The sequence below is a fragment of the Panthera uncia genome, chromosome D2, assembly GCF_023721935.1.
Source record: "Panthera uncia isolate 11264 chromosome D2, Puncia_PCG_1.0, whole genome shotgun sequence".
Taxonomy (NCBI): Eukaryota; Metazoa; Chordata; class Mammalia; order Carnivora; family Felidae; genus Panthera; species Panthera uncia.
The window spans coordinates 19350313-19373583 of NC_064818.1; the positions used below are offsets into that span (position 1 = coordinate 19350313).

The 23271-nt window shown below is 36.2% G+C and overlaps 1 protein-coding gene across 7 annotated transcripts in view; it reads left to right on the forward strand.

Moving 5' to 3' along the window:
• Window positions 1–23271, forward strand: part of BICC1 (BicC family RNA binding protein 1) — a 291648-nt gene that overhangs the window by 249501 nt on the left and 18876 nt on the right. For 5 of the 7 annotated variants that reach the window (XM_049645089.1, XM_049645086.1, XM_049645088.1 and 2 more), the window contains 14 exons: window positions 2704–2783; window positions 4417–4575; window positions 6444–6497; window positions 6937–7131; window positions 7348–7599; window positions 9647–9778; window positions 12200–12386; window positions 14226–14387; window positions 14989–15185; window positions 15323–15455; window positions 15984–16140; window positions 18116–18281; window positions 21159–21198; window positions 21638–21792. In XM_049645089.1, the coding sequence (XP_049501046.1) occupies window positions 2704–2783; window positions 4417–4575; window positions 6444–6497; window positions 6937–7131; window positions 7348–7599; window positions 9647–9778; window positions 12200–12386; window positions 14226–14387; window positions 14989–15185; window positions 15323–15455; window positions 15984–16140; window positions 18116–18281; window positions 21159–21198; window positions 21638–21792 (2069 nt within the window). Of the gene's footprint in view, window positions 1–2703; window positions 2894–4416; window positions 4576–6443; window positions 6498–6936; window positions 7132–7347; window positions 7600–9646; window positions 9779–12199; window positions 12387–14225; window positions 14388–14988; window positions 15186–15322; window positions 15456–15983; window positions 16141–18115; window positions 18282–21158; window positions 21199–21637; window positions 21793–23271 lie in introns of all 7 variants that reach the window. The other 2 variants (XM_049645085.1, XM_049645090.1) reach the window with 2 other exon arrangements.

A 23271-nucleotide genomic window follows, 5' to 3' on the forward strand; every position in this document is an offset into this window, starting at 1 on the left:
TGATAATTTATATTTTTGGTCAGTAGATGGTGCTCTTTCACTTTGAAATAAAATGTATTTTCTATTGAGGCTTTTGCTTTTTATTTTGCTTATTGTTTTGTTCATACAGAGATGGTAGAAATCAAATTCTGTCATAAATTGGATCTGGGTCTCCTTGTCCACCTGGAGATGCATAGGAATTTTAATGTGATTATCCAATGTGTAAAGTAATAGGTTTTCAGATTAGCATACCACTCAATACTTAACTGTTAATTTGTTAGTAAGAAAATAGATGTTTTCCCCTGTAGAACCATTTTATATTATATATACTTGCCTGATACATAAGACACTACAATTATATCTTTTATGTGGTTTCATCTGCTGTGTCCTGTATTTGATTGAAGAATGACTTGGGAAACAAACAAAATGCCAATTACTGGATCCTGGAGACCCAGGAACGTATATTTTAGCAAGTGCTACAATTCAGTGTGATCAGGTATGTTTTCAGAAGTGCCAGATTCTAATCCCCCAGGAGTAAGCATTTTCAATAGAGAATAACATCAAAGTCAGCATACAGTAATTGAAACCAAAGTCAAAGATAGCTGGGATCAAAATTTTGAATGTAGACTGCTCGGAATATAAATATTGCCTACAGGAGTTATAATGCATATAATAAAAATTATTGAAGAAAATGCTTTTTTTTTACATTACTATGGTAAAGTTGGTGATAATCCTACAGAGAACAAGTGGTTTCTGTTAGAATGCACCAAAGAGCAAGCAATGTGGACACAATGCCATACCACCTTGAGTTTGTTGGACATCGATTTTGCCCTACTTTTAGGACCCTTGCCTTATAATACTTGATACTTTAAACAAATTGTAAGGTCTTTCATATTCACAGTGTCCCTGTTACATGGCAAGTATCAGAGGAAGGATTAAAGAATGGGTTAAGGAAAAGAGTCTAAGGCCAAGGGCAGCTCCCAGGAGACAGTCTGGGGGGGTTGGTGGGGGGCTAGAGGTGATGGCATTGACTCAAAATACAGTTGCTGGAATGTCTCCCCAGGAAGCCAGATGCATTCCTTAGTTCTGAAGCTTGGTGGTGCACTGTTGTTGACTATGATTGTTCTGTCCTGGTCCTAAGAGCCAGTAGCTTTAGGACAGGGTTTCCTCCCTCCTTCCCATCTCTCCTATCCTTCCTTCCTTCCTTCCTTCCTTCCATCCATCCATCCACCCACCCACCCACCCACCCACCCATGCATCCATCCTTCAGTTGCTCATTTTGACTTTGTTAATGTGACATGCTCATCATGGCATTGATTTTCAGATGGACTGCTGGTTGAGGATGGGTAAGTCATGATACCAGGGAAGTACATGTACTTTGATAAAATTCCCACCAGGTGATTCTCTTTTCTTATCCTAGAGAACTGATGGTTTGGAATTCTCAGCTAATATTTCCTGACCCTGTTGTTGATCTGAGGTGTAGTTCAGTGTAGGATGGACTCCAAAGAGAAGGTGGCATGTTATAGGCAGTCAGTAAGATTGACATCACTAATGATGGTGATGATGATGCTCTATTATCCAGCTTTATTGCTTTCGTGATATCACTTTATCATAAGGCTAGTGGTATGGAACTTCTGGCTTACCTCAAAATGGTCTTGGTCTGGGTCAGGCTACCCATGGGGTAATAGAGGACCCTATTATGGCAGAGACTTAGAAAGAGAGAAGAGACACGTCCTCACCTGAGAGTTTTAGCTGTGATATTTCCCTTCTTCTGAAGATTCTAGCTTGGCCAGCTGTCTCCTCTCCTCAAAGCTTTTACTCAGACCTCACTTTCTGAATCAGGCCTAATGCACTGACCCCTTCCCACAGCTGGGCCTCCTCATGCTTTTGTCTCGTTCTCCTCTTCATAACAGTTATGTTATAATACACTAGATAATTTGTTTATTTGATTCAGTTTTGTCTCCCTGTACAAGACTGTCAGCTCCATGTGGACAAAGGTATTTTTCTTCACTAATATATCCCTTGGCCCCTAGAATAGTGCCTGGTACAGGAAATACTTGCTGAATGAATTAATGCTTTCCTTTATAACATTCTGTGGCTGTAATAAATAACACCTATAGTATATATTAGCCATTTAACACTAGTTCTGAATAAATATCAAATATTACTGAATGAAGATTATGTTTTATTCTGTTAACCCTGACCTGTAAAGATACCTTCTGAATTAGGTTAGCACATGGTTTAAAGTCTGGATGCAGAGTTGGAAGACATGAGATTATAATGAATGAGCCTATTGGTGGTTTTCTAGGGCAAGTTACTAACCTGCTCCGTGCCTTAGTTTCCTCTGGAAATAACCTCACAGAACTGTGATTAAATTAGCTTATGGATTAAATGAGCTCATGATTCTAAAGCCTTAGATAAGGGCTTGGAGTATAGCAAGAATGTAGTCATAAATTGAATTTATCGATTCTTGTTTAAAAAAAATTATATGATAAACTTACTTTGCAGGTAAGTGATTTGGCCAGTTGTCAGAAGGAAAAGACCACACAGATAAATGTACAACTTGGGGATTTTCCATATTCCTGTCTTAATTGCAGTGTTAACACACCTAGAATGAATCAAATATTGAATTTCTTATGGATTCTATTTTCTTATATTGTAACATCAATTTTAAAACAAAGAGTTTTAGGGGTTTCACATGAGCCCTTTTTTGATTTCTTATAGATCCCCATATTAAGGTTTCTGGAAAGAAAGAAGATGTTAAGGAGGCCAAGGAAATGATCATGTCTGTCTTAGACACAAAAGTAAGTGAATGTTAAGGACACTCAGATGTCAGAACCTTGTCTCTGCAAGGGCTACTTCATGCTGTTATGAAAAGAACCATTTGGAGAAGAAAAACCAGGAGAAAGTAATGGTGGGTTTTAAAATAAGCATGTGTGTTTCTACAATGGATGTAAAATTCTGTTTAAAATTTGAATGGGTTCTGTCATGCTGGGTAATTGAGTGATGTTTTCAGAAATCAACACTGACCCTGATTAGTGTGGGGCAAATAATGAAGTTTAGAAGAATTAGCATATTGCCTTTATGATGCCAGAATGATCTTCTATATAATTGTGCGTGATGGCATGAAACCTGGCAGTTTCTTTTGTAAGTTCTTTCTCTCTGCATGTATAGGTATAGAGAGGTAATAGGGAAATTTAGATGTGTAAAAATATACACTCCCTTGTGAGAATTTATTCTATTAAATATTTCTAAATCACTTAGTATATCTCAGGCACTTTGCTGAGCATTTTACAAATACTAATTTGTTTAATGCTTATAACTAACTCAGCACAGAGATATTAGGGAATTTTCCCAGAATCTGTAGCTAATAAATGGAGAAGTGGGATTTAAATCCAGGCTGTCTGGTTCTTAACCACTGTGTTTTGCGACCTGATATTCCATTGAAATAGTTTCTGATGTCTTCCTTTTTTTTTTTTTTTTTCTTTTCTTGTTCTTTTAATTTTTGGAATTATTCACCTTCTAATTATTAAATATTCTAATTTTTTCCCAAAAAATAATGTATGTTCCCTGTATTTAAAATGTTAAACTAAAAGAAGAACAAAGTTTAAAGACCAAAGTATTTAATGGATATGTTTAAAATTTAAGAATTAAGATGTAAAAACTATTGATATTTTTAATGTCTTATTTTGACTTTTTAATTTTACTTTAAAAACTGAAGGACTGAAGAATTTCGATATTAGTCTTATAAATGAGGAAATATTTCATGTGTTTATAATTGTACAATACTGAATTTCCCAAAATTAAATACATAGATTCTAACATGACCACAGTTATTCATTATGTCTTAGAATTTTACATTTTGCTTTATTATAACTAATCTTACACTTTGTACTGGTTTATGTAAGCCTTGTTACTGCTAGAGAGCTGTGCTTTGTTTTCCTTTCCTCACTCTTCTTCCTACCAGCAAGAATAGTAGATCTGCTCTGTAGTTTGGCCTATAGTAATGGACTGGTTGTGAAAACAATGCTTACAAATACCTTTTTAGTTTTGAGTTTTATTTTTATTGTTTTCTGTCACAGTTCAACAGTCCTACTAACATACATATATTCAGTCTTGCAGTTGTTTTCATCTGTTTTTAGTTATTTGAATTAAATGTTTCATGAATAATGTCTGTTAAAGATAAAAATGAGATGAGTAATTTATTTGTAACTCTGCCTGACTTTATTTAAATGATATTTTCCAAATAAATATCTTGTATAGCCAAAGAGAAATGATAGAAATTGCACATTTATAGATTAATATGATTCCAAAAAATTTGTAAGATTTCTCACCAGGTCACTTGTTTTTAGTACTGTCCCCTTGGATAAAACGTGTTTTAAGGAGTTGTTCCTTCCTTTTGCATGCATCAAGAAATAATACATTATTTCCATGTAGAGCAATCGAGTCACTTTGAAGATGGATGTTTCACATACAGAACATTCTCATGTAATCGGCAAAGGTGGCAACAATATTAAAAAAGTGATGGAAGAAACAGGATGCCACATCCACTTTCCAGATTCCAACAGGAATAATCAAGCAGAAAAAAGCAACCAGGTGCTTTGTCTTTTCACATGAACTGTTATGGGACAGATTAAAGCTTTGATTTTCCATATGCATATCTTTTTTGGGAGATGAAAGCAAAAAAATAATCATGGAGATACCATATTGATTTTACTAATATGTGACTATACAGAAATGAATGAATAAGCAAACACCAGAATCAGACCTTTAAATGCAGAGAACAAACTGATGCTTCCTAGAGGAGAGGGGGGATTGGGCAAAATGGGTGAAGGGGAGTGGGAGTTACAGGCTTCCAGTTATGGAATGAGTAAGTCATGGAAATAAAAGGCACAGCATAGAGAATATAGCCAGTGGTGTTGTAATAGCAACATATGATGGTAGATGGTAGCTATGGTGAGCATAGCATAATGTATAAGCTTGTCAAATCACTGATGTTGTACACCTGAAACTAATGTAACATTGTGTGTCAACTATACCAAAAAATAAAAATAAATAAGAATGTATGACTCTTTCCCAGGAGGTTGAAGGTGCTCTACTTTTTTAAAGAGATGAATTATAGGTAGGCCATAAAGTGCTTATCTCTAACTGGTTGGTAGAAGAGAGGGGAGCAACATAAATGTGATAGCAATATAAAACGAAGTCCCTAAGGAAAGGCCCAGGGAGCATTACATTAGGAAAGGACCTACAGCCTTGCCTGGTCCAAGAACCTGTTCAGTGTGGGGATTCTGTTGGTAGCATCATACCCGTGGTTCTCCAGGGTACACCAGATCACCTGCTCAGAGGCCACGCACGAGTGCCCAACTTCCTCACGTTGGTGGAATTATGTTTCTCTTTAGTTTATACACGTTTTTTCTAGTTCTTGTATTTGAAAACAAATGAAACTTACCTATCCATACAAAGCACTTTCAGTACTTGAAGAACAGATAGTATTATTTGTGTTATTTGGAAGTTTTCTCTCTAATCACAATACTAGAAACTGTCAGCCTCAAAGATGAATAGGGTAGTCTTTTCTCTATGAGGACTAATGGTGATGGTGACACACACATAAGGAAGATAGATAGAAAGCAAGGGCAGTATTCAAAACATTTGACAATTGGTATGGCACGGGGCATGGTCCATTAGCAGTGTCCTGGAGCCCTACACCCTTACTCTCATGCCAAGATTAATTCTTTTTTTGTTTTTTTTTTTTTAATTTTTTTTAATGTTTATTTTTGAGAGAGAGAGAGTGCAAACGGAGGAGGGCAGAGAGAGAGGGAGACACAGATTCCGAAGCAGGTTCCGGGCTCTCAGCTGTCAGCACAAAGCCTGATGTGGGGCTTGAACTCATGAGCCATGAGATAGTGAGATATGACCTGAGCTGAAGTTGAACGCTTAACTGACTGAGTCACCCAGGCGCCCCCAAGATTAATTTTTTACTTGATGGATTGTGGGAAAGTTCAGGGGATCCCAGGAGAGAGCTGGAGGTGGTGTTGAAGCAATAGTTTTTTTTAACCAATTAGCATGAAGTGGTTCAATATTTTGAGTACCTACTGCAGCAATATCATTGTATATTGATATATTGTACAGAGTTGATATACAGTATGCAGAGTTTAAACAAAAGGTAGAAAATGCAGTAAATGAGAAATGAGAAGGGGAGCAGGATGGCATTATGGGGACTGTGAGGCTTACATAAGTCTGGGGGTTGATGTAAATCAGTTGACACAAATCAGCTGAGGAGCTTGTTAAAATGCAAATTGTGATTAAGCAGGTCTGGGTTGGTGCTTGAGACCCTTCATTTTTAACAAGCTCCTAGATAATGGCAGTGCTGTTTTTCCTGGATGACACTTTGAGTGGCAAGGGTGTAGATAGCTGGAAATGCAGATGTGGGCTCAAAATAAATCTGTATTTTCTTATTTTTGCAGGTATCTATAGCAGGACAACCAGCAGGAGTAGAATCTGCCCGAGTTAGAATTCGGGTAACTATTTATTACTTTAATACTGTAAATCAGTATCAGCAGTGTTTGCATCATAAGGCAATAAAAATATCTTAGTGTATCAATTTATAACCAAATCATATGTTCAATAGGTAGGAAATAGTGACAGAAGTTGTTTTAATGTGTTGAAGATGTTTCTTAGTGATGTTCCATTTTGTACCTGACTCCGTTTCTCTGATGATTTTGAGATGGTCAGAAAGAGGCCCGAGGAAGAATACCACAGGCAGTTTAGGTTACAAACTCTTTGGTTTCACAGACTCTTTTTATTCGAGAAACTACCTAGTTTGCTCAAGCTTATATCTGTAATAAAAGCAATTTATGTTTTAGAATTCCATCCTCAGAAAAAAAAGAACAAGTTATGCATATCTCTAAGCATGCAGTCACTCAACTGTCTGCCTCGGGCTCTAATACTTTCATTTAGGAGCTGCTTCCTTTGGTGCTGATGTTTGAGTTACCAATCGCTGGGATTCTTCAGCCAGTTCCTGATCCTAACTCCCCCTCGATTCAGCACATATCACAAACATACAACATTTCAGTGTCATTTAAACAGCGTTCCCGAATGTATGGTGCTACTGTGATAGTACGAGGGTCTCAGAATAACACCAGCGCTGTGAAGGTAAGTAATTGAGATAATTATGAACATTGTAAGTGTACAAATTATGCAATTTTATTTTCAGAGGATTTTAGACTAATCCGTTTTCTAGAATTTTTCCTTGTATTGCATTATGGGTTATAGAATTCTTTGAATTTCTCTGTAGCAATTAGAAGTACACTAGAATCTTTCCTTGTATATGGACATTTTATAGGATTATTTCCCACCCTTTTCTCCTAGGAAGGAACCGCCATGCTGTTGGAACATCTCGCTGGGAGCTTGGCATCAGCTATTCCTGTGAGCACACAACTAGATATTGCAGCTCAACATCATCTCTTTATGATGGGTCGAAATGGAAGCAACATCAAACATATCATGCAAAGAACAGGTGCTCAGATCCACTTTCCTGACCCCAGTAACCCACAAAAGAAATCCACCGTCTACCTCCAGGGCACCATTGAGTCTGTCTGTCTTGCAAGGCAATATCTCATGGTAGGTTTATTGATATTAGTGTTACTATTTTATTTTACTTCGTTTACTTCTTTGAGTACAGTATATGTTGGCGCACATACCATACTACTGGTATTTATGAAAACATTTGGAAGCCTGTCAGATAAGGAAGTTTCTTGGTAAAAGGAAATAAAATAAGAGTAAAGTATGTAGTACCTCACAAGCTTAATTTCATTGCATAAGTGAGTAATTTATTTGCTGTATTTTTTTTTAACTTTAAACACAAAAGAGGATACAGTGAAATAATGGGCTGTATTTTGTAGGAGGTGATTATTTTCATCTGACATGTAGTATTAGTTTGCATTTGACAAAAAAAGTCTGTTTAAACAGAAAAGTAAAAATAACTTTTTACCCTCAAAGACATAAATTTTAGTGGCCTGAAACATTTGAAAATTTCAAAAATCTCTGATACAATTTAAAAAATGGAATTTAAACCTTGAATTTGAGTCTTAACACATTGAAGAAAATAGCAATTATATAATTTGATACTGGTTCCGATTTAAAATTTGCTGTTTCTGTCCTTCCTATATTCATTTAAAAACACAGTGTGTAGGTTGATACATAGTAACAAAGTGGATTGACACAATGTGGACTCATAAATATTCTTATTAAAAACACCATTTTATTCTGTTCAAGAACTTGATCTGTAATGACATTTGAATCAGTAACCTTCGGATGTGATCTTTGATATTGTTAACTCACAGAATTTGTTTTTGAGAAACTTTCAGAAAATCCAAATTTTTATTGTTGATTCCATTCCTCTGACAGATAAGAACTTGTTACAATCATTAAGCATACATAATTATTTTGTTGTGAATGATTTTTTTTAGCCAAGCTTAGTTTACCAGACTACTTTTAAAATATCACTAGTTAGGTAGCATATTTGTATCCAAAGATTATTATGATTACTTTTCATAATTTTCTTTTTTTCTGATTTTTAAGTTCTTGAAGTATTATTTTTAGTGAACTTTTTCAGTCATTCTATGCAGTTAGGAGTTCATATTCATGCTTTGACCGAACCTGCCAAAAATACAAGTGTGCAATGAGATATATTATTGTACAATATTGAAAGAAGTGAGGAAGAGAGGAGTAAATTAAAAGGCTTTTAATCTATATTTTAAATCCAAAAATCACTTTTATCCACAAGGAAAATGAAGCACAGTAATTTCACTTTAATTCCAGTGTATTTGGCTGTTATTTCTCCTGATACTTATATACAGAACCCAGCTAGTACTGGGCAGGCTAGTACTGAGCATCCTGTGACTCAGTAAAAGTATGGGATGTGGTTCCTAAACGTAGTAGATTCGGGGCCAGGAAGAAAGCATCAGAGAAAGAAACAAGTGCTAACCTGTGCAGTGCTAAAAAGTGAGAAGCCTAAAAGAAGGAACAGTAGTAGCAGTTTACCTCAAGAAGGAGATAAGGTTGGAGCTGCAGCAGAAGAGAGGTAGGACTTTGGTTGGTGAAGAAGCCTTTTGGTGAGTTGAGACCAAAGTACAGTATCTGTTTGAACAGTGGTCAAGAGGCCGGTCTAACCTGGGGAAGGGACAGGTGTATAGACATACAGACCTGTGATTGCACAAGCAAAGGGCCAGATTGTGGACATCTCTACTGATACATGTTTAGATTTCATTCAGAAGGCGATAAAAAATCACTACTGTAAGTCTTTGAGCAAAAGCACAAGATTCATACTCTTGATGTAGATGAGAATCTAATTTCTGGCATCTGTAACAAAACTGAAGTCAGAGAATGGAAGAGTTTTCCAAGGTGGAAAGTGAGTAAAAAAATTCAGAGCCAATAACAGAAAACTTCAGACATGTACAATGTTGTCTTTTAAAAAATAGTTTGTGCCCTCAGTATTATTTCCACACCAGTTTTCTAAGCTTTGTTAAAGTATGTAATTTAGCTTTAATACTTGGGTTTATTCTTTAAGCCCATAGAATATTGCATTATTTGTAGGCACGTTAAGTTATCAGATGTTTAAATGAGTAATGTTTTTACCTCTGACACTCTCTTTTGTGACATTTCTTAGGGTTGTCTTCCTCTTGTGTTGATGTTTGATATGAAGGAAGAAATTGAAGTGGACCCACAGTTCACTGCCCAGCTGATGGAACAGCTTGATGTCTTCATCAGCATTAAACCAAAGCCGAAACAGCCAAGCAAGGTGGGTTCAGAGTCCAGACCCAGAGCACCACGTTCCAGCTAGTTCTGTTTTCATATAAATGTTATTTGCATATACACGGAATTAAATATTCCATATAATATATATATCATTATATATTATACTTAGTTATTTAAATACATAAATTTGTACCATTCATTATTGATCATCATTTTATTTAAATATGGGTTGGTTTTGGAGTCCATATTGAATGACCATTATTTTTTACAAATATATGAGAAGAGAAAATATGTTTTTATTAATTTGCAGTCTGGTAACTTTCAGCTTTGTTAAGTTATCAGAGAGTTAAGGCTAAACATTGTGTTAAGTGTGCATGTGTATGTGTACATATCCAGTGCAATTCAAAAATATTTAGCTTACGTACTCTGTGAGCCACTCTGCTGGACCTGGAGATTTAAAGAATAGGTGCCCAATGAGAAAGAATGAAATATGGCCTTTTGTAGCAACGTGGATGGAACTGGAGAGTGTGATGCTAAGTGAAATAAGCCATACAGAGAAAGACAGATACCATATGGTTTCACTCTTATGTGGATCCTGAGAAACTTAACAGAAACCCATGGGGGAGGGGAAGGGAAAAAAAAAAAAAAGAGGTTAGAGTGGGAGAGAGCCAAAGCATAAGAGACTCTTAAAAACTGATAACAAACTGAGGGTTGATGGGGGGTGGGAGGGAGGGGAGGGTGGGTGATGGGTATTGAGGAGGGCACCTTTTGGGATGAGCACTGGGTGTTGTATGGAAACCAATTTGACAATAAATGTCATATATTAAAAAAATAAAGAAAGAAAGAATAGGTGCCCATTCTTTTTAAGAAAATAAAGTGATAATAACGATCAAAAGTAAATAACGAAGTATTCCCAGTTCAGCCTTCTTGGAACTTCTCCTCTAAGATCTTGCAGAATTTCAATAATTACATGTATAGTCAAAATTTAATAGGATAAACCTGATGATGTTAAATGCTAGTGAGAATGTGAGGGAAGAGGAATGTTCCTACATTAATGTTTGGTAAATTGGCACAGCCACTTTGAGGAACAATAGCGACTGTCAGATCACACTGAAAATATTGATAGCCTCGACCCCCCAGTATTTATGCCTAGTTATACACCCTGAAGAGACCTTTGTACCAGATGTCAGAAGACAAGAAGCAGGTTGCTTCTTTTAACATGTACTAATGAAATCATTTATGAAAATTTTTATTCTAGTAGTTAAAACACGTAACAGTTATGCTTTCCATTTTTTAATTTTTGTTAATCTTGTTATGTGTATCATGGTGTATGTATAATATGTATCATGGACAATTTTGTATATATGTAAAATAACATGGCGTTCAGTGTCTAAAGAGAAACAATCATGCCTTCTTCAAAAGTAAACTTTAAAGGAAAAGATAGGACCGATTCTAAGTGAGCCTAATATAATGAGTTTAGAGTTAGAGAACAGGACATTAATTTTATGTATCTTGAAGCTTCATGCTTGACTAATTTGAGTTGACTGAAGTCACTGTAGATACCAGGACTAAAAGCTAAAGACAGAAGAGATTTTGTGCATATAAAGAGGGTCAAACACACGAGAAACTCCTGGAGCTTAGTAAGAAATGAGCACAGATCAGGGGAAAATAGATTGTGAGAATTCTAAAGCCTTGTAGCATCCCAGGGCTATTTAATTCTTCCTAGCTGGCCCTGAAGCTGACTACTGCATTAACTGCTTTCTCAGTCACAAATTTTCTTTATTGCCCATTTAGGCTCTCCCTCTTGAGTTCACAGTTCCAATTTTCTAGATGAGTCCATTGAGAAAAAATATATTGTTTAGAAATTTATTTTACCATAAGCTTTGCCATAGATATGTCATCAGTGAGGAATAGTGGTACCTTAAAGTCTATTAGTTAACTAGTAGGCTATAAATGTCAAATGTAAGTGACTGTTATTATGCAGTCTGTATGTAGTGACTAGTTTGATTTGTTTTGTAAAGATGAGATAAAGGGCAGAAAGCCTTAATGTAAAAAAAGGCAAGTGGACAAAAAGAGAATGGGCTGTAGATGCGAACGACCTGAGGTCCAGTCTTCTCGCTGCCCCTCCAGCTAGGCTGTGCCTGTGGATAGGTCCCTTATCCTCACTAAATATGAATATTCATTCCCACCCAGAAGGTGTCTGCCAGGCATTAAGATGTATGTGCAGTTTCAATCACAGTGCCTGGCACACAGGACATACCCAATAAAATGTCACTAACATTTTATGGTTTTACCAAAAGGAATAAACATAAGAAATAAGCAGTTAGAATTTTTAATTGATTTTAAAACAGCATTGATTCCCTGACTGGAATCCTTTTTACCATATTCGTTTCTCACCCACCTCCCAATACATTGTAGACTACTTGCATATCACCTTTTTCTTTCCCATTATGTGTTTTCATAGTCTGTGATTGTGAAAAGTGTTGAGCGAAATGCCTTAAATATGTATGAAGCAAGGAAATGTCTCCTCGGACTTGAAAGCAGTGGGGTTACCATAGCAACCAGTCCATCCCCAGCATCGTGCCCTGCCGGCCTGGCATGTCCCAGCCTGGACATCTTAGCTTCAGCAGGCCTTGGACTCACTGGACTAGGTATAAAATTTATTATTATAGCGCTTCTCAGTCACTGGGGGATTGCTTAGCCAGTTCCCTTTCTTTCTACCTTTTGGGGCTACATTTTAAAGGCTTTTTCTCTCATCAGGCTCTAAGATCAAGTGAAAAAGCAACAAAACTCACATCAATCCATTTTGGGTTTTTTTGTTAGAATATAGATTTTTGTTACTCAGATTCTTTTTATTTCGGCATAAATAATCGAGGTCTGTTTTATTTTCAGTGGCTGTGTTTGTTCTTTTAAATTAAGAATGCCATTGAGAGTGAAGTGAGCAGGCTAACTATAATTTATGTGTTTGTTCTCTCTTGCATTTGCAATATTGCCATCCATCCCTAGAGGTAAAGATTATCCAGTGTGCTTTTCAAAAAGTAATTGCAGATCTGTATGAGGGGTAGGGAGAGGGGGAAGTGAAAGTGAGCAGAACCCCCAGTCACAGAGGTCAGAACTGCCTCACCCAGATGCAAAGGAAATCTAGCCTGCGGCCACCAAGAGGGGCAAATGGACTTGTATTTATATCTAAGGTGAAGAAGATGAAAAAGAAAAATAGAAGATGAAAGAGCATCACCCCTCAGTGCCTTAGTTCTTTGCGAAAGTGAGGTGAGGCGTTTCATGGTTGTGACGATATGTACTGCCTCATTTATGGATTTCCATCTGACAGGCTAAAGTTCATTGCCATGTTGCAGTTATGCTAGTTCACTACTTTCTTGCACATTTTTCAGTAGCCTTAATATAAAAAGTGAATGTAATAACCCTAGAAAATCATTCTGCCTCACTCAGTGTTGATCTGAGACAGAAAAAATACTCTCAGCATTCTGTAAACTTTTTTCCTAATGGTTATTTCATGCTTTTAAAATTATAATATGGTTATAATATAATTAAGATTCCAAGTACCCCTGTCTAGGCATCATTACAGTAAAGACAGACTCTTTTTCCTTTGGCCTCTAATCTCCCAAAGTTGTCCGTTCCACTGGAGACCTGGACAGTCATAATAACATATGCATATGAATCAGGAAGTGGCAGGTGAGAGAATTTAGCCGGAACCAAGTTGTTCCTACACTAGAGAGAAAAAAGTGAGCAAAGATTCAGTTACTCAGGTTTTTAAATGTTTTCATGTCTGTACCTATCCTGTAATACTTAATACTTTAAATATTCCTGGAAAATTATATACAATTTCATATTTTACTTTAGAATATATTTTAAATGCCTGAAGGGAAATTTTCATTACTTAAATCAAACATTAAATCCTTTAAACAAGCAAGAAACAAAAAATCGTTTCTGAGGAAAGTTTCATACACATTGAGATGGAGTACCAGAGAGGTTGTTTTGACACATGAATGAAAACTGTTCCAAGTGGCTCGGCCTATCCACAAATGGGCCAAATGAAGTTATTCTGCTGCAGGAGAACATTCCCCTGTTCTCTGCTAATTGCAGGTGGTTTGAAAAGAGTTAGTTTGGAAACCGAAAACAGTGAGTTATGCAGAGAAATAAAAATGAGCTTCCACTTGAACAGAATTTGGTTCATCCTGGCTAGTTGAGATGAATGCAGAGCAGCTGGCAGTGCTCAGGGACCCTGATCGTTTCCCTGGTTTGCACACACCTATCTCCCATTTTCTGACCAGCATATGTTTGTGGATAGTCTGAGTTCTGTGTCGGAGTTGTATCATGCAATATTTCACGTGGATGTTTGAAAGAAGGTAACCTGTTCTTTGTATTTAGAAAATATCAGATTATATCTGTGCATTCCAACTGGCAATATTGGTGCCATCTGTATTTTCAAATCTTGAATTTTTGCATATTGACTTTACATTCATTTATTGCAGGTCTTTTGGGGCCTACCACCTTATCTCTAAACACATCAACAACCCCAAACTCACTCTTGAACGCTCTTAATAGCTCAGTCAGTCCTTTGCAAAGTCCAAGTTCTGGCACCCCGAGTCCCACATTATGGGCACCGCCACTTGCTAACACTTCAAGTGCCACAGGTGAGTATAATTCAAATACAGTCAAAGGCATGCATTCTTAGGTATCAGTTTTTAAGTAAAATTCACTAATGGCTCTGTTTCCTTAGAGAAAAATTATGGTTCAAAGCATACTGCAGGTAAACACAAATTCCCCAATGTGTAAATTAGTTAAAATGAAGCATGACAAGCAGTGGGTTTTTCATAAAAGTGAAATACAGTCTTCAGACCTGACAAGCAGATCAGGAAGAAGAGTGCGATGAGCAGGAAGCAGTGGCAAAGACACCAGAAGGTCACTGACCTGGTAATTAACAAATGTAGGTTCCATTCGGACAGATGTGCTTGGTAGTCATATGGACATGCTAAATCTAGCTTGTTTCCTCATCAGTACTATGAAGAGCTTAGATTAAATTTTCTCTAAAGTCTTGTTCCATTTTAACATTATTTTGTGTTTTTATAGTAATGTTAAACCTTTTTACAGAGGAGGTATCAAAATTGAATTCTCTTCTGAATTTATAGCAAAAAAATGAGGGGTATTTTTGTTTTTCTGAAAATAATAAAGTAATGTTTGTTGAATCTGAGTTTTTTCCGGTCTAATATCTGTCTTCATGAAATGTTGTTACAGGTTTTTCTGCTATACCACATCTTATGATTCCATCTACTGCCCAAGCCACATTAACCAATATTTTGTTGTCTGGAGTGCCCACCTATGGGCACACAGCTCCATCTCCCCCTCCTGGCTTGACTCCTGTTGATGTCCATATCAACAGTATGCAGACAGAAGGAAAAAAAATCTCTGCTTCTTTAAATGGACATGCACAGGTAATGTCCTTTGCTAGAGTAGTGTGATCTATGCTGTTTCTAAGAGATAAGCCACTGGTAATATGTTTACACTTTCACCTGCAATGAATTTTAGAATTGTGACCATATCTGTATGTTATTTTCTATTATTATTTTAGTCTCCAAATATAAAATATGGTGCAATATCCACCTCATCACTTGGAGAAAAAGTACTGAGTGGGAATCACAGTGATCCATCTAGACAAACAACTGGACCTGAGCAGGCATCTCCCAAATCAAACCCTGCAGAAGGTATCTTCCCTTCTGAACTTCAGCCTGGTCTGTTACTTGGATAAAGGGGGTTGTAAAAAGTCTCTGCAGTGATTTCAAGTTGGTTTTGCTAACCAGTTATGACTCATCTTGCCTCAAGGATGCAGAAAGACATCTTGAATAAAATTCCAAAGAACATGGAAAAGATAAACTGAAAAACACTTCCCACAGAAAGAAATCACTTCCCATTACATTGGAACTTCCTAAATTGAAGTGTAATTATGTAAGAGGAAGGCGTCAATTTACTAAATGTACACACATGATTTTTTTCCAAGTAGAATTATTTCTTTTTTTTTATAACCCTTTCACCCCTAATAATCTTTTAAAAATTATGAGGGTCTCTCTTCATATTTCATCTTGGGTGAAATTTGAGACAGCTTGAATTTAAGCTGCCTTCTTTGCAGTTGAAAGCTGGTATGCCTGGGTCTTCCTAGAGTTGGGTTCTGATTTGTTTCTGTCATAAGTGGTCGTTGACGATAAGCTGACACTTTCACTTTATCCCTTCTGCAGGTTGTAACGATGCTTTTGTTGAAGTAGGCATGCCTCGAAGTCCTTCCCATTCTGGGAATGCAGGTGACCTGAAACAGATGATGGGTCCCTCCAAAGTTTCCTGTGCCAAAAGGCAGACAGTAGAACTATTACAGGGCACGAAAAACTCACACTTACAGTATGTATTTTAATCTTTAAAATCCCTTGATCCTTTGAAATAAAATGTAATGGGCTGAGTTTGTTTTAATCAAGTGGATTTGATCTTCTTCAAGAGTGTTTTTTATTTTTCTTTATACTTTTCTTTTTCCTTTTAAAAATTGTATTAAGGAATAGCATCTGGTAATTTTCACTCATGTCTTCTCTATAACTGGCTAGGTTTATATCTGGGTCTTCTAAACCCATCCCTATTGTTCTGAAACTTTAGCAGGGCAATATTTACTGTCTGATTTTTCTGTTAGAACTTTTCCTGCTGTGAATTTTCTATTTTGCTTTGAGTCTTTAACTTAAACTCTGGCTTCCTTATTTCAAGGTAGTTAATTGCTAATTTTGATAATAAATATTTGACAGTTTCATGATTTTATTTATTATAAACCACAGTGAGTACAATGTATTAACTGTAACTCTCCTTACCATAGCACAGTTACAGACGTGTTATCCTTACTCTATTTTCTTTTCCCATTTACTTTATTTTCTTCAAATAGACAATCTATTCATACTTCAAAAATACAGTGGAAAGCTTCTGTGTTTAAAGGTTTTGCTCCCATCCATCTCCATCCACCCAATTTCCTCTACTGTCTTACTAGTTTTCTTGTATATCCTTACAGAGGAGAATATCTTAAATATAGCCTTTATATTTTTATTTCCTCTTTTTCTTACCAAATTTTTTTTTTGCTTTTATAAACCCTTTTGTCAGTTAATTACTGTTGTTCCCATTTTGTCCAAATCTGCTTTATCTGTGTTTTTCTTCACATGGTACTAAGAGCCACAGTGAACATTATTCAGCATAGGTTAGAGAGGTAAATTTGCTTTTTTCCCTGTATTGAAGCATTTGAAGGGAATGCCTTTTCCTTTCATCATTAAGTATGTTCTGAACTTACCTCTCATTTGAATTAAGCTGCAACCTCCAGAACAGTCTCCCTGCCTCCACCCTCTCAGCAGCTCAGTCAGTCCTTTATTTCCTTCCAGCAGTTTTTTGAACACACAAGTCTCATCTTATTACACTCTGGCTTTAAATGCACCAGCTGTCCACATTACCTCCTTCCTTTCCTTTGCTTGTGCTTTTCTCCTGTCCTTCATGCTGGTAAACCTGCAGATGCCCTTTAAATTCCAGTTCTGACGTCCTGTGTGAAGCCTTTGTGAACTTTTGTCAGCAAACAGAGTTCATTGCTCCTCCTTTTCTGTTCCAATAGCCTGTTATGAATTCTTCTGAATCCCCTGGCATGATATAATAGTGAGTGATAAAAGAAAGAATGAATGAACAGATCAGCTCTTTGACTAATAATACTGTTTCTTATTTCTCCTTTACTTAAGCTTAACCTGGAATTAGATTTGAACTTGAGGTGCATTTGTATAGGGCATTACCAATCTTGTAATTCAGATCATTTTTCCTATTTTACGGAGCCGTTATGTTCATCCATGCACCCTGAACAGGTGTTGGAAATACTTATTTATCTGCTATCTGTATCTTATTAGATTTGTTAGCAATATCATATGCATTTCACATACACAAATTGGATCATCTACATGCCTTCAGATTGACTCTTTGTAGACTGCGCATGCATGACTCATTGCTATCTTCTTGATATGTGCAAATTAGAAATCTTGTCTGTGTGTCTATTCCATATGTACCATATAGAATATGTCATACATACAATGTTTATCAAAGTGTATCATGAAATCATTTCAACTGCAGCTCTAGAGTCATATGCTTGGGTTCAAATTTCAGCTTTACCATTTATCAGAGGTATGACCTTGGGTAAGGTACTTCCCTTATCTGTCTACTACTTACCTCAGAGAGGGATTGTGAGGACTAAATGAAATAATACATATAAATAGCTGACAGTGGTATAGATGTATAGTAAATGTGGCACATAGGGGTTGTTCAGTACATTTGTATATAAATATGGAGTGTTAAATTCCAAACTGTTTCACAGCAGTACTGACAGACTGCTCTCAGATCCTGAACTAAGTGCTGCAGAAAGCCCTTTGGCTGACAAAAAGGCTCCTGGAAGTGAGCGTGCTGCTGAGAGGGCTGCAGCTGCCCAGCAGAACTCTGAAAGGACTTGCCTGGCCCCAAGGCCATCATATGTCAACATGCAGGTAATGGTAAAAAATGAGAGAGTCTTCCAAATGTAGGAGGTTGGGTTAGGGAATGGGAAATTCAGTGAATGGTTAACAGTAGAGCAGAATTAGGGGTTCCTTCTGCATTGTAGTCAAAATTAAATTTAAATGTATACACAGTAGTTAAGAATTGGTATGCCATAAATGTTAAAAATGAAAAGCAGGAGTTAGCTTAACCAAGAAGAATTCTTTAAAATACAATATTAAAATTGACATAAAATGTTTTACATCACTGTATCTTACACAAATGACATCACTTATCGGCCACTTAAAAAAGTTTACATACATGTGAAAGCTGTTATTTTTAAGTATTACTGCCTCATGACTTAGTCTTGGGTAAATATAATATTCTTCTATCTATTTAATGGAGATGATAAATTTAGTGTCATTTAGATAGTTATAAAAATAACTAATCTGAAGCTTTAGGTTTTTGAAAGTAAATGCTAAATATTATTGATGACTATGTTAGTTGAGAGAATTCTATGATTATTTCCTAAGCAGGGATATTCTTTCTATCCATTTTTAAAGTATTAGGCTAGTTATTCAGAGTGGACTATTGATCATGAAATTTGAAAATTTGATTTCCGTGTAAACTACAATATGAAAGGTAAAGATTTTGTACTTTGTGCTTTCAGAGATTCGTATAAACATCCTATTTCAGTATCAGAATTGCTAGGTAGACTTTCCTACTTCATAGTAAAAGATGTGTTATCCACAACCCTCCCCGAACCTCCCAAAGAAGGGCATAACTTTTCACAGAATCCTAAAAACAAGCTATCACAGGTATGTCAAAGAAATTAACTCATGGAACTAAATTATACTTTTATGATGTTAGTGAAAGCTACAGTTCAGGCCTGTTTGTTTTTTTAATCCTTCACATTTGAACATTTTTATGAGTTTTTAGATAAATGTTTTTATAAAACATTTACATTTTCTCTGGTGGATTTATTTTAGTTCACAAATTAAAATTTTCTTATATAAGCAATTTCTAATCCCCTATATTATCCCTTTTTCTAATTTTTGTCCATCTGGTGCTTCTTTTCTGTCAGGTTTACATCTACAGTGAATCATTTTCATGTTCCTTTCTTTTGGGATGGATAAGAATGTTCTTGGTGATAGAGTTTCAACTTAAATAGATTTATTTATGTCATTAATGAAGAGCTAACTTTTAAAGTCACTAAGAACTGAATGATAATAGTCACCAAGCATTGACAGAGGGAGAGATTGAAGACTTAACTGATGATTCCTGCAGCTAAAAATGATCTCTGTCTCCTGACCGTTCTTGGAATGCTGTATCTCCAGCTCTCTCTTCACACTTTTCTCACTTCCTAATTTTAGTTGTTTCTTTTACCCATCCCCACTAAGATTATACGTTTTGAGGGTCTAGACAATTTTTGATGCATTGTTATATTCTTCCACAAAGAGCAGCACAGTCTCTTTAACCAGAAGACACTCAATAAATATTTACTGAACAAGTGAATTTAAGATCTCCCCACATCTTACCGATAGACATTAATCATTACAAGTTGATTTTAATTCCCAAGGCCATTTTATTTTATTTTATTTATTTATTTTTTTTTTATTTTTATTTTTATTTATTTTTGGGACAGAGAGAGACAGAGCATGAACGGGGGAGGGGCAGAGAGAGAGGGAGACACAGAATCGGAAACAGGCTCCAGGCTCCGAGCCATCAGCCCAGAGCCTGACGCGGGGCTCGAACTCACGGACCGCGAGATCGTGACCTGGCTGAAGTCGGACGCTTAACCGACTGCGCCATCCAGGCGCCCCCCAAGGCCATTTTAGACCTAGGATTTCAAAAACATTATCGACCTGTGTTATCTAAAAACCTGGCTCTCCTGATTTACTGTCATGTTCTTGGAGTTAATCACACATCCTGGTTTGTCTGGATGAGCCCATTGACTTTTATAATTCTGGCCTAATTTTTATGTGTAGCACATTTCACTCTCAGAAGTATCCTGTTTCAGACTGCAACATACATGGGCACCCTATATATGATGGTATAGTCCTCCTGGAGGAAGGGTCAAAAGAACTCTCCCTAGTTGGTTCTTGGCCCTCCTGGTAGGCCTTTGAGACATTCTTAAGTCTTAGCTATCCCCTAAATTGGAGAGCTGAGAACACTGAAGTAGCATTTGAGATGTAGCTATGTCTGGACTAATTTCTTCAAAATGCCCTGCCTTGGTCCCTACTAGACATGACTGACTGAATACTCATTTATTCAATATGAATGGAAAGAATGAATGATGACCTCCTAGTCCTGTACAATAAAAAGTAACTAGGTTTAATTTTATTGTATTGCTTAATGTCATTACAGATCAAAGCTAGACATTAGTCATTTATCCCACTTCAAAACCAAAGACTATGCCAATTAGGCCAAATAATTTCTTAAGTTGTCTTAACATCATCCCATTTCATGCCATCCTTTACTTAAATGAGGAGAGGATGTACAGAAACAAAGAGGCCAGTAGATAACCAGAAAGCATTTGGGAGATGCGTGTTTTGAAACTTAGCTCTAATACTTTTAGGTTATTCACTATACTTTAGCATATATTGGCCCTAGTGCATTAAATACAGTAAGTAGGATATTTTTTTCTTTTGAAGGAAAATTTCTAAATCTATCACTGTCATGTCAGAAGTAGTTAATTTATTCTAATTAATTAGTTTGAAAACATGTTGAAATGTATCAGACTTGCACTGGATTCACATTGTGGTGCAAAGCTTAGCATGTGTCCCAGGCAGATTCATGGACTATAGTCAAAACCTTTGTTCGTAATTATGGAGTGTTGGCATGACATTTGGATAGACTGGCAATAAAGATATTTTCTGTTTTATTTTCAGGCATTTGACTATGAACAAAAGAAACTATTAGCAACTAAAGGTTTGTGCTATATTAATGATCTATATTAATATATATTAACATAATATATAATTATATATAATAATATTAATATATATATATAATATATATGTTTTTAGTAGAGCCATAAAAGGCTTTCTAGTATTCATGTTGAATTGAGCAATTGTACCTTCATAAAAAGAAATTTAGAATGTTTAGGTTCAAGTTGTACACATTTTGTTGAGGTTGAATGTATTTTGTTGCTTAGAATAGCATGAGATCAATTAAGAAATAATGTAGCATTTTTCAGTTTACTTGGTATTGAGTGTTTTATGAAGCTGTTTTAAGGTATTTTATGTTAAGAAATAATTTTCAGTGATAATTTCTTTACATTTTATCAAAGAAACAACATTCATCAATATTTTATTTAAGAAAAACATTGAAAATACCAAACATTTGTTTTATGTTCTGTTTCCCAAAGCTATGTTAAAGAAACCAGTGGTGACGGAGGTCAGAACACCCACAAATACCTGGAGTGGCCTTGGGTTTTCTAAATCCATGCCAGCTGAAACTATAAAGGAGCTGAGAAGGGCCAACCATGTGTCCTATAAGCCCACAATGACAACCACTTTTGAGGTTTGTACAGTTGTGCCCTACCCATTCTTCCTGTCTGTTCTTTCAGCAAACAAGAGAGGTACCATTCTTTATTTACATAAAGAGAAGTCGTTAATGGTGATTTGTTCTAATTTCTATTCCTGTGAACATGTTGCTATCAAATTGATTCAACGTAGTATGTTACTATCTTTATATACCTTCTTTAAAAGTTGTTGATAAGCTGTTACAGAGATGTAAATTTGGATAAATGTGTTTTTGTTAGGGGGAGAAAGTGTCATAAATGATAGAGCAGGGCTGAGATTAAGCAAAGGACAGATGTACTATTCCATAAAAATATATAAAGAATCCCTTTATTTAAGAGTATCACTAGCAGGCACCAAAGGGGGAAAAAGCAAATATTCAACAAAAATAAGTTTTCAGATATGAGTTAAATATTCAGCATGTTCAGATGTGCCAGGAACACAGCAGGAAGTATCATAAACAAGAGCTCCAAAATTTTATGTTTCCCAGATGTTGGCTGCACTGCTCAGGGTGAGACTGGGAAGCTGGCATCCTTGCCACATGGGGAAAGGATCCAGCATTCCATACTTCTCAGCCAGGCTCCACGTGACTTGCTAAGCAAGGCCTTTTCAATCTGACAGTATCAGATTTTGGCTGTAAGCCTTTTGTGAGCCAGGGTGGAATTAGAGTACACACATGCATACACAATACTGGGGATAGAATGCAAACCCAAACGTGGATAAAAATGATTAATTCAAGAATCACAGTGTTCAGCCAGAACACTGTAGGCTGCAAAACAATTACTGGTTAAGGGTTTCAAAATCATTAGCCATTGTAGATTGACCTTTTTTCTGCACCAATTTTCTTTGTAATAAATTAGACTGTTGAAGAATGGCAAAAGGAAATATGCAATTTTTTCATTGTTTTTTAGTGTAAAAGAAAATACTAAAAAGAACAGTCTCATGTGAATTTCATTGTCAGACTTCTATCTAGTAGCAACCTGGCAGGCTGTATATAAAGATTGAAGTTACTGTCAGCAACTAGAACACAGGAACCATTATGAAAAATTTCGAGGTTCTACAAGGCATACTCCACTCTCTGCCATTATAGTTCTGACAGAAAATTAACATTTCCTTTTGTTGGTAGAGACCTTAAAACTGCTGTGCTAATTCTTAGGCTTTCAGTTGATACACCTATGGCCAATTCTTACGCGTGCCTTTGGCAGAGTGAAGTGTTAAGTGGTTGATCGTATTTCTCTAGTTTCAGAGATAAAATATTTTACTCAAGAAATGCTAATTCAGATGTATGCTTAAAGACCAACACTCTGTTAGTTTGAAATGATGACCATTCTAATAATGTAGTTGTCAAGTGAAGGGGCTGTGGGATGTGACACCCACCACTAATAAGATGTTCAGCTTTGATGAGTGACTTCTCTCCTCTGTACTTGTTTTCTAATTTGAGTTAATTTTGAAGATGACCTGGAAGAAACCCTCCAGTATG